Source organism: Ctenocephalides felis, unplaced genomic scaffold (genome assembly GCF_003426905.1).
Source record: "Ctenocephalides felis isolate EL2017-DRISC unplaced genomic scaffold, ASM342690v1 CF-g0.4_SCAFFOLD_03572, whole genome shotgun sequence".
Classification (NCBI taxonomy): Eukaryota; Metazoa; Arthropoda; class Insecta; order Siphonaptera; family Pulicidae; genus Ctenocephalides; species Ctenocephalides felis.
The window spans coordinates 40,603,775-40,616,424 of NW_020539726.1; the positions used below are offsets into that span (position 1 = coordinate 40,603,775).

Genomic DNA, 12,650 nt, shown 5'->3' on the forward strand with positions numbered 1-12,650 from the left:
GATGCTGACAGGGCTCCAGACGATGTCATTCTATCGTGCAAATGTTGCTGCTGCAAAAGAGCACCGTGTTGAGGATGCTGATGATGGTAGGATGAAGATAGGACATCTTCGTTGTTATCAGCAATGTCTTCAGCATCTTCTTCGTCTCGGTCTTCATCATCGTTTTGTGGTAACTGCTGCAGGCGCATGTTGCTTGATTGCTCGTTGTGGATTGATGAAGGTCGTCTGGGGTACAAGCACCACTCTGAAAAAAAAGATGTAGACAATTTAGTATTTACTAGAATTTTATTAGATTTTTATTAAAATGTTATTAGAATATTATTAGATGCAAAGAGTCTTAGCACATTCTTATTAGAATTTTGTTAGACTCAGACCGAAATCTCTTTAGATTTTTACCAGAATCATATTACATTCTGCCTGGATTTTTTTTCAATTTTTGAGATTCACATGCATTGGATTTGCAGTAGATTCTTATTAGATTTTCTTGAGATCAAATGTATAAATCTCTTTGCAAACTCGTAAATTATTAACTTCCCATAGGGCAAGTTATAGTAATCGCAAAAAAATGGAAAATGAAAATTTTTTATATATCTTTACGTTTCAGAGGTTTCTGAATATTTTGGCATACCTTGGGATATAGGATGTATGTGTGTGTGTGTGCGGACACAAATTTTCGACGATTTCGGGAACACGGATGAAGCGATTTGAAAAATTCAAAAAACATTCGATTCGTATTGACAAGGAGACGTGCTGATTAGTTTTTGGCGAAGACAGGTCTAGCCGTTCCGAAGATATGGGGCAAAAAGTGCCAAAAACTGTAACTCAGTTTTTAAGAGAACGGAGCGTCCGATTTGAATAATTCGGAAAACATTCTACCTGTATTAACAAGATGAAGAATTGATCAAATTTTCATGAAGGCAGGTCTAGCGGTTTCGGAGATCTAGTAAAAATAGTTTACGCGCTTCGATATTTCGTCTCTATGCAGATAAAGCAGTACGATTGCTTTGAAAAAAAGTTCAGAATTTCCAAAATATTTCAAAATACATTTTTCTTCAAAAAGTCTTTTTCACAAGAAAATGTAAATTTTTTAGTTTCTCAAAAATCTATTTTTTTTTTAAATGTATAGTTTCTCAAAAATCTAATTTCTTCAGAGTAATTTTTTTTTTTAAATGTTAATCTTTTAAAAAAGAAATAATTTTTTTAAATTAATTATAAAAATTTTGGTACGGGAAGTTCCAGCAATTTTCCTTAAGGCACGATGCCATGCGCCCCACTAGTTTGCAAACAAGTTATTATTTATTACTCAATACATAAAAAAATGTCACATCGCAATAGAAATCTAATAAGAAACTTATGAAGATCAAAGAAAAATCTTAATATGAATCTTACAAGGAATAGAGAATAATCTTATTAGAACCGATTAAAAATCTTAATAAGAACTCATAATATCATCATTAGGGGTTCGAAATTATAAAAAATGTAATAATATTCTAACCAAAATTTTATCTGGATCTGAAAAAAATATTCATGCCATATAAATAATAGGAATATAATATAATTTTTATGAGGTCTGATAAGAATCCTAATAAGAATCTGAGGTAAATGATAAAAAGAATCCGAGAAAAATCTTATATAAATATTTCAAGAATCTTAATCTCTTTACAGTCTCATTTGGTTCTTCCCAAAATCTTATTAGAATTCATAATAAGAATCTAACAAGAATCTAATGAGAATTTAACAAAAAAAATTATGAGGATCTAGAAGAATCAAAACTTTAACAAGAATATTATAATCTTCTTAAAAGAATCTTAACATGATTTTATAATATTCTTAATATTAGGTTCTTCTTAGAATATTATATTCTTGAGCAACGAAAATCTTATGAGAATGTTAAATCAACAAGAATGTTATATGAATACAATAACATTCTAACACGAATCTTATGGGGATCTGAGAAGAATTCTCAAGCCATAAACATAAGAATATAATAGGAATTTTGAGAAGATCTGAGAAGAATCTTATATGAATCTGTCAAGAGTCTTATTATGTCCTTATAATATTCTCATTAGTTCTTCCCAAAATTCTATTATATCACACTTAGAAATGTAATTAGAATCTAACAAGATTCCAATCTCGCCATGTCTAGAATCTAATAAAATTTTAACAAGACTTTTTGAGGATTTATCAAAAATCTTGATACGAATTTACCAAGAATCTTATGATCCCCTGAAAAAAATCTTCATGCCTATCTGAGAAGAACCTTTCAAGAATCTTAATAGATTCTTATAATTATAATATTTATAATAATAATTATAATATTTTTATTAGACCGTGAGGTCACACTTTTCAGAAACATTATAAAAACAAGAATCTAATGAGATTCTAACAAAAATCTTGTAAAAAACTAAAGGAACCTGATAAGAATTTAATGGACCGTTCCATCATAATTAAATGTTAATTTATATAAAACTTCAGGGGGCTCCCATTAATCTCGTGATCGTTTTTTTCGTAGAATTTCTGTACCCCCCCCCCCTTGAATATTCAAAATTACCCCTTTTCCTCGCCAAAAATCACGAGAAAAAATTTAAAAATAAATACACGTGATATCTTACTATCCCCCCCCCCTTCACGTAATATTTCGTGATTTTTTGTCAAATTAAAAAATCTTTTTAAGAATATATACAAATCCAATTAAATTCTAACAAGAATCTTACGACAATCTGAGGAAAATCTTGATGGCAGAAACATAATAAGAATCTAAAAAGAATATTATGAGGTCTGAGAATAATCTTAATAAAAATCTGAGATGATAAAAAGAATCTTAATAAGAACCTGAGAAAAATCTTATATAAATCTTAATAGAATCTTAATAGGTTCTTATAATATTAGGTTGTCAAATATCTCCCTTCCGCTTTTTTGCTCTTGGTTTTTAATACAAAAAGGTGGAAAGGAGATATTTGACAGCCTATTATTAGGTCCTTCCCAGAAACTCATTAGGATTTTATCGTGAGATCACATCACACTTGCCAAGAAAATAATAAAAATGTAACAAAAATCGAAAATCTTATGAGAAACTGAGAAGAATCTTAATTAGAATCTCAGAAGAAAATAATCTTATTGAAACTTTTAAAAAGTGGATTCTCATAAGATTCTCATTAGCTTTTTCTTGAATCTAGCAAGAATCTTATTCGAATTCAATAACATTCTAACACACATCCAAAAGGGTATCTGAGAAGAATCTTAGTACGAATCTGAGAAGAATACCATCAAGAATCTTAATAGATTCATGTAATATTCTCATTAGGTCCTTCCCAGAAACTCATTAGATTTTTATTGTGAGATATTGTGAGTGTGATAACACTTGCCAGAAACATAATTCGAATCTAATAAAAGTCCAATAAGAATTTACCCGATTATCATCCATGGTCTCGATAGGTGATTTCAAACTCTTGCTGTCCATTCCAACATCATGGTACACACCATCATAACCGTATGCCTAAAAATTATAAAACATTATTGTAAATTATTATTAAATACTATATCTTATATATAAATATAAATCGCAAAATGTGTTGGTAAGCGCATAACTCAACAACGCCTGGACCGATTTGGCCAATTATTTTTTTAAAATATTCGTTGATGTCCAAGGATGGTTCTTACGGTGAGAAAAAATCGAATAATTACCGGGAAAACTCCAAAAACAGCCCTTTTCTTTTTCGCATACAAACTTTTTCTAACTAAAACGTAGAACCAATTTGAGCTGTATTCTCCTTCTAAACGATTATTCGGATTTTGATAAATCTTTCTGAAGTTTGTTAAGGAAATTTTCTAGAATGTATGTGATAACCTGTTTTTTTATATTACTAATTTTAAATCATATTAATTCTAAATCATATTTAAGAATCGTGTATTTCGGTTTACATTCTCAAGTGTTCTTTTGATACTTAATTGCAAAGTACTTGCCATTATTGGTATACATATAATATTATAAAAGTATAAAGTAAATATACATAAGATTTGTAGGTGATATGATGCAATATGACTTAAGTAATATAAATTGTAGTTTGTTTTAATGTTCTTAATACGGGTTTTAATTACTGAGGTAAGCATGGCCATAAAACTTTCTTTTATTTTGCTTTTATTTAATTTTTTATATTGCTTATGTTTATCTGTGCCTAAAGCAACATCTTTAGTTTTGTATTTTGAATGCATATTTTATTATTTAACATTAATCTTACTATCATAAAGTGTTTCAATACTTATTAAGGTGATCACTTTTACAACATTTGATTATGAAGTATTGGAATGTATGTGCAATATTGTAGAAATAAATGGAACAAATTGCAAAAACGACATGTCATTGTTTGCATTAAAAACAAATGAAAACTATCATCTGCCAAACATTTCAATTTATTTATGAACCTAGACAATATTAGAATATGCATAATAAATTTATGATTATGAATGAGAAAAATTAAATATCTACACTACATTATTATTACCAAAAAGCAGCTGAGATAAAAAAAAATATAAATAATAAAAAATACAGTTTATGTATGGCAGATTGAATGATACACGTATGAACAGGATATGACAAATTAATTCACTTAAAATATGAAATTAAGGGGCACAACTAGTGCAACCGCCTAAAAAAGGTGATTTTTGGGAATTTATATTAAAAAACATTTCAAAATTTATCAATCATTTCAAAATTTTGAGAATATATAAACACATGTTTTAAGAATACATAGTAAAAGTTTTGAAGAAAAAAATTAAATATTTTTTAAGTTATCGTCGATCTCCAACGGCGCGAAAAAAGGTCCTTCACTGCTGCAGTGATTCCGGCCTTCTACGTGGATGAAATTTAAAAAAAATCTAATTAAACTAGATAATATTGTCTGTAAAATGAACTACGATAAAGAAAAAAAAATCAAAAATTGACAAAATGGCGGCGTTTTAAAAAAAAAAGTCGACTTTTACCCAAAATTTTGGTCGTTTTTGGACTGCCAAAATTCGATTTTTGATCCGATCAAAAAATCGATAGTTCATTTTGCGGAGAACTATATATAAAACATCTAAAAAAAATTGATAGTGATCGGATCGTTTGTTTTTGAGTAATCGCTGCAGCAAATTCGGAAAATGCTGTTTTGAGAAAAACGCGTTTAAAGATTAAATGATCGTTATACTATATATACTCTTTAAATGGCTATGACTCAAAAACTATTTAAGATATCGATTTAAAATTTTGGTATGTTATTTTTAAAGGTATAACCTATCAAAATATGGAAAAATCGAAAATTCGATTTTTTGAAAACTTCACACTAAGTGTGCCTCTTAAGTATTAATCAGAGCCGGTCCTACCTTTAATGCGATGCATGCGAAAAATACGAGCGCACGCCTTAGGGGGCGCCAATATAAGATTCGGATATTAAATTCTCAATAGTTAGTTTTCAATATATAATTTCTTTGCATATTTTACTAATCTTTCCACAATATCTTTAAAATTCGTAAAAATTTCACTTTATAACAACAAATGGGAAAGTAAAGATGAATACATACAATTCGGCTCTCACGATATCGATCAGGAGAAGTTTAAGATGCAATTTTGGATATTTTAAATAATAAAAAATTCAATTAATTTAATCCATCATGAAGTACCAGTGTTATGTTATGGTTATGGTTATGTTATAACGTTTAAAAGACTTCAATTTCGAATATAGTGTGAGAATTAAGACTTATCATTATATTTAAAGCAGTTCTACATTTAACATCGCTTATGTTATAAATGTAAATGCATTTTGACGTGAAGAGTAATTTAAAAAACAATAATTATTATTTTTAGGTAAACTGTAAATATTAGTATGGAACATTAAAAAATTGTAGACATGAGTACAGGACAACGTCTGTCGGGTCATCTAGTTATAAAACATATTAGGTTGTCAAATATCTCCCTTCCGCTTTTTTGCTCTTGGTTTATAATACAAAAAGGCGGAAGGGAGATATTTGACAACCTTATATAAAACGAAAAATTTAAAAAAACAGTAATTATTATTTTTAGGTAAACTGTAAATATTAGTATGGAATATTAAAAAATTGTAGACATGGGTACAGGACAACGTCTGTCGGGTCATCTAGTTATATAAAACGTAAAAATAAAGTATTTCTTACCTTGCTGACAATCTTTTTTCCACTTCCTCCACTCATACAACCCTGTGAATTCTTCCCCGTGAGTCCAGAATGTCCTGCCAAAGCCGCAACCAGCATGACCCTAGCCTGATGTACTTCGGTGGCCCTCAGAGTGTGTTCTAAAGCCTGCTGCTTAGCAGCATCAGAATCTAAATGGAGCAGAAGTCGTGTCAGAGACGGCTTTGCTGCTGCAGGTGATGCTGAACCAGTTGGTGTAGTCGATGGAACTGCTCCACCAGGACTTAGAGTTGCAGCAGTCGATGGCGATGTCGAAGGGATGGTTATTGCTGATGGTTTTTCTGACGCGTAGATACCTGAGGTAAAGGGCATATGTGAAATTTATAGCATTGATAATATTATTATTAGTGCTATTATTATTTTAAAACAATTATATCCACTATTCATTGATAATCTCCTTGCTAGCTTAAACAACGCAGTTAGTAACGGTATCTATCCACTTCATAAAAGAGAGCCCACTGACAGTATTAATAATTACAGGCCAATTTCTTTATTGAACACATTTGACAAAATTTTTGAAAAACTAGCTGTAAGTGGAATTCTGTCTTAAGGCAATTAGGGCATCGTGCCTTAAGGCAAATTGCGGAAACTTCCCGTACCAAAAATTATTATTTTTTTAAAAACGATTAACATTTTTGAACAAATTTTACTTAAAAAAATAATATATACTATAAAAATAATATATACTATAAATTGGACAGAAATTTTTTTAATATTTTTTTTTTTTTTTTAAATGTTTTCTTTATTTTGACATATTTTGGAAGATATGAACTTGTTTTTCAAAGCAATCGCACTGCTTTAACTGCATAGAGACAAAATATAAAGCGCGTAAGAGCGGCGTCGCTGTCTAACGTGTAAACATTGATACGGAACCCATCGGAAAATAAACAAAATTTATACTTATTGTTAAAATCTCTATAAAATATCTGAAAATTTGATGTGCATATGTCTAATGATCATTTTTGACCGCCAAATGGCATTTTTTTTTACTTTTTTCGTTAGATCTCCGAAACCGCTAGACCTGCCTTTATGAAAATTTGATCAATTCTTTATCTTGTCAATACAAGTAAAATGTTTTTTGAATTATTAAAATCGGACGCTCCGTTCTCTTAAAAACTGAGTTACCGTTTCGTCACTTTTTGTCCCGTATCTCCGAAACGGCTAGACCTGCCTTCGCCAAAAACTAATCAGCACGTCTCCTTATCAATACGAATCGAATGTTTTTTGAATTATTCAAATCGGTTGATCCGTGTTCCCGAAATCGTCGACGAAAATTTGTATCCGCACATACATACACACACGCACACACACACACACACACACACACACACACACATACATCCATTTTTTCTAAGGTATGCCAAAATGTTCAGAAACCTCTGAAACGTAAAAATATATAAAAATTTTCATTTTCGATTTTTTTGCGATTACTATAACTTACCCTACGGGAAGTTAAAAATAAGTCGCAAAATGGACTGGACCAATTTGGCCAATTCAATTTTTAAAATGTTCGTTCAAGTCCAAGGATGGTTCTTACGGCGAGAAAAATCGAATAATTGCCGAGAAAACCCTAAAAACAGCCCTTTTCTTTTTCACATACAAACGTTTTCTAACGAAAATCAATAATAGAATCAATTTGAGCTTTATTGCTATTATATAAAGTTCATATTAAATTACAAGCACTCACTGTATACTCCTTCTAAACGATTATTCGAATTTTGATAAATCTTTCTGAAGTTTGTCAAGAAAAATTTTCTAGGATGTATGTGATTATTAAGAAGTAGTGGAATGTATGTGCAATATTGTAGAAATAAATGGAAAAAATTGTAAAAAACGGCATGTCATTGTTTGCATTGAAAATAAATAAAAACTATCATCTGCCAAAAATTTCAATTTACTCATGAACCTAGACATTATTAGAATATGTATAATAAATTTATGATTATGAATAAGAAAAATGAAATGTTTACATTATTATTGCCAAAAAGTAGCTGATATAAAAAAAATAATATAAGATACAATATATGTATGGCAGACTGAATTATACACATATGAAAAAAATAATTCACTTATATGAAATTAAGTATTAATCAGGGCCGGTCCTACCTTTAATGCAATGTATGCGAAAAATACAAGCGCACGCCTTAGGTGGCGCCAACACAGAATTCGAATATTAAATTTTCTTCATATATATATATATATATATATATATATATATATAGAATTATTTATTTAAAATATAGAATATTTAATAAATTATAATAAATATTTTAACTTAACTAGGGATGCGGAGATACAAAAAGCATATTTATTTTGCAATGTGATATCAGTAGAAACAATTAACTGATTAATAACTGTGCAAATTAGTAAATAACAGCTCTGTTTATTGCTTAATCTACTCATTTAATTTTTTCTTTGTTTGAAGTTACCGTGGAATCGAAAAAGAAATTATCTAGTATTCATCCCGTAAGCGCAAACCTGCGAAAGATTAAATTAATTGTTGAGCATTATTGACGAAAAATTGCGAGCTGATTTAGTTGAATCGGTGCTTGTTAAAACATATAAACAAATTATAAAAAATGGTAAGTCAGTGCTTAGAAAATGACTTGTTTATTCCGAGAAATTGAATTGTAACTTTTGCTTTTGTTGCAAATGTTTCGCATCTGTTGAACTTTGAATGTTGAAGACATGCGTGGAACAAATATGAAAAATGAAAGTAAAATTTACTTTGGAACGAAAATCTTAAGACTTGTTTTATACCTAGTGGTGTCCATACTCTAAATTTAATAATTATTAACTATACAGAAATAATACATATCAAATAAAATAAGTTTTTTTTTTCAATATTGTTCAAGAAATGTGTAATTTCTTTGCATTTTTTACTGATTTTTGAACAATACTTCCAAAATACGTTAAAAATTTAACTTTAAAACAAAAAGCTGATACTCTAAATATGACGGCTCTTACGATATCAATAAGGAGAAGTTTACGACGCAATTTTGGATATTGTAAATGATGAAAAATTAAATTAAATTAAAATTTAAAAAATCCAACATGAAATACGAGTGTTATGTTTGAAAATTAAATGATAGTTTTTTTAAATATTAATATTGCACATACGTTAAAAATAATTGAAAATGTCAAAATACTTGATTATACCGAATCGCTTCGATTTTCTAAAAAATCAATATATTTTATACGCTTTTTGATTATATCTAATTTTTTGTGCACTAAATCCAGAATAATTAAAAATTAATTTATTTATTTCACTTAATATTTTTGTTAAATTAAAGTTATAGAATTTAAGAAATACATTTCAGAAATAGTATTTATTATTTTGATATCAAGATCTTTATATCAAAATGCATTCTGAAATGCATTTCTTAAATTCTATAACTTTAATCTACCAAAAATATTAACTCTTTTGCTATGGTAGTCGAACTTACATCCTTAACCAATTTACTACATATTGAATATTACTAAAATGTGAAATTATGACATTTATTGATATCGATAATAATAAATAAATTTAAAATCAATATATTTTATACCCTTCTAGATTATATCTATTTTTTGAGTACTAAATCCAGAATAATTAAAAATTAATTTTTAAAAAATATGTAAATATTTATATAATTTTAATGATAAACTGTTAAAACGGTGAAAATTAATTGGGGGGGGGGCGCCAGAAAAAAAGTTGCATGCAGGCGCTAAGGACCCCAGGACCGGCCCTGTATATATATATATATATATATATATATATATATATATAATTTCTTTGCGTCCTTTATTAATCTTTCCACAATATTTTTAAAATTCATAAAAGCTTTACTTTATAACAACAAATGTCAAAGTAAAGATGAATAGGTGCAATTCGGCCCTTCACGATATCGATTAGAAGAAGTTTTAGATGCAATTTTGGGTATCTTAAATAATTAAAAATTAAATTAATTTAATCCAACATAAAGTACCAGTGTTATGTTATACCTAGGGTTGTTTTAAAAGCCGTTTTTGGCGAAAATTATGGAATTCGAAAACCGGTTTTTAACTAGAAAATGTCGGTTTTCACTGCATAAATGGAAAACGACAAATATAGCCAGATATACTAGATGAAAGCAAGCGTTTTGATTCTTGGAATCATATCGGTTCAAAAGCGTTTTGGATTCTTATCAGTATGCTGCAGTTCCCAGAAAAGGAAATCTGGTGTTCTGTAATCTTTTGTCTAATGTATATATTAATTTAATGTATATACTAATTTAAATCAATATCACTTCTTCTTCAAGAAGTAACTTTCTAAAATCAAACTACAAAAAAAAAGAGTTTTTAGCCCTAGAAGCCACAAATAAAAGAACAAAAACATTATTATATGAAAACAATTAAGCCTAGCCGGTCGCAAGTAAGAGAGTATTTTCTATTTCGGGAAATTTTGTGAGTAAACAAAGAACACGTTCAAGTAACAAATCGATAGTTCGCAGATTTTTAAAATCATATTTTATTAAACAAAAAATAATTGGAATTTTTAAAATTAGTTAATTCAATTTGCTCGGAATTGAAAATACTCGAGGTTTAGCTTAATTGTTTTTAAAACTAAAATTGATATTAACAAATATATATATATATATAAACATGTATCTAATATTTTTTAACTTTTTTTAATTTGATACATGTTTTTTTATTTAAATGAGTTATTTTTATTTATTCGAAAACATTCCTTTCACTATTATAAAAATATTTTTATGCTCATATTAGAAAATGATGCATAATTAACGAATAATTATTTTCAAAGTCATTAAATCCAGATAAACTATGTTTTTTTGCTCTACTAATTAAACTTAAAATAATTTTGTTCACTATCCTTAAAATTGAACAGCAAATAAATTCAGTCAAATACTGCTAAAATCGTACTATATTTGCGGATGTATTTTTTGTTATTACGGAATATTCGAGCAAAAATTCATTTTCTATATAAAATTCGAAAACCGGTTTTCTGGCTAAATTAAAATTCGAAAACCAGTTTTCTAAAATGTCGGTTTTTGTATAAAGTCTAGTTATGCCGTTTAAAAGACTTCAATTTCCAATATAATGTGGGAATTGAGACTCATCATTTTATTTAAAGCAGCTCTACATTTAACATTGCTCATATTATAAATGCGTATGCATTTTGGTGTGAAGAGTAATTTAAAAAACAATAATTATTATTTTTAGGTAAACACTAAATATTAGTATATTATATTAAAAAATTGTAGGCATGGGTAAAGGACAATGTCTGTTGGGTCATCTAGTTAGTTTATAAAACTAACAATATTATTAACTTCCCGTAGGGCAAGTTATAGTAATCGCAAAAAAATCGAAAATGAAAATTTTTGCATTTCTCGACGTTTCAAAGGTTTCTGAATATTTTGGCATACCTTAGAAAAAATGGATGTATGTGTGTGTGTTGTGTGTGTGTGCGTGTGTGTATGTATGTGCGGATACAAATTTTCGTCGACGATTTCGGGAACACGGATCAACCGATTTGAATAATTCAAAAAAACATTCGATTCGTATTGATAAGGAGAACGTGTGATTAGTTTTTGGCGAAGGCAGGCAGGTCTAGCCGTTCCGAAGATACGGGGCAAAAAAGTGCCGAAAGCGGTAACTCAGTTTTTAAGAGAACGGAGCGTCCGATTTGAATAATTCAAAAAAACATTTCACTTGTATTGACAAGATGAAGAATTGATCAAATTTTCATGAAGACAGGTCTAGCGGTTTCGGAGATCTAATAAAAAAAGTAAAAAAAATGCCATTCGGCGGTTAAAAATTATCATTAGACATGTGCACATCAAATTATCAGATAATTTATAGAGATTTTAACAATAAGTATAATTTTTTTTACATTCCTATGGGTTCCGTACCAATGCTTATGCGTTAGACGGCGGCGCGGCACTTGCGCGCTTTGACATTTCGTCTCTATGCAGTTCAAGCAGTACGATTGCTTTGAAAAGAAAGTTCAGATCTTCCACAATATGTCAAAATAAAGAAAAAAATTTTTTTTCAAAAAAAAAAAAAAAATTAAAAAAAAAATTATTTTTTTCAAAAAAATTTTTTTTCAAAAAAAGTAATTTTTTGTCCAATTTATAGTTTCTCAAAAATCTAATTTTTTCGAAGTAAATTTTTTTCAAAAATGTTAATCGTTTTTAAAAAAATAATAATTTTTAGTACGGGAAGTTCCAGCAATTTGCCTTAAGGCACGATGCCCTAATTGCCTTAAGACAGAATTCCACTTACAGCTAGTATTAAAAAATTGTAGGCATGGGTAAAGGACAATGTCTGTTGGGTCATCTAGTTAGTTTATAAAACTAACAATATGATTATTATTACCTAATCCGTTAGCTCCCAAAGGATCCCTAGCCACAGCATAAGCAACCGGCTGATGCCTAGCAGTGCACTCTCCTCCACCAGAGTCC

General features: G+C 28.9%; 1 protein-coding gene across 1 annotated transcript; it reads right to left on the reverse strand.

Annotated features, from left to right (window-relative positions):
• Nucleotides 1–10: 10 nt before the first annotated feature.
• Nucleotides 11–12,639, reverse strand: LOC113387997. The gene is made up of 4 exons (XM_026625407.1): nt 12,565–12,639; nt 6,169–6,500; nt 3,410–3,496; nt 11–244 (listed from the first exon to the last, which is right to left on the reverse strand). Exons 2-4 carry the CDS (start codon nt 6,262–6,264, stop codon nt 26–28), a joined length of 402 nt encoding a protein of 133 aa, XP_026481192.1. The 5' UTR covers nt 6,265–6,500; nt 12,565–12,639; the 3' UTR covers nt 11–25.
• Nucleotides 12,640–12,650: the final 11 nt, after the last annotated feature.

Coding starts and splice junctions, on each gene's coding strand:
- LOC113387997 (XM_026625407.1), bottom strand. CDS start 6,264: ATGCTGGTTGCGGCTTTGGCAGGACATTCTGGACTCACGGGGAAGAAT. Junction 3,497..6,168: donor GAAAAAAGATTGTCAGCAAG/GTAAGAAATACT, acceptor TATAATTTTTAG/GCATACGGTTATGATGGTGT. Junction 245..3,409: donor AGACCATGGATGATAATCGG/GTAAATTCTTAT, acceptor CTTTTTTTTCAG/AGTGGTGCTTGTACCCCAGA.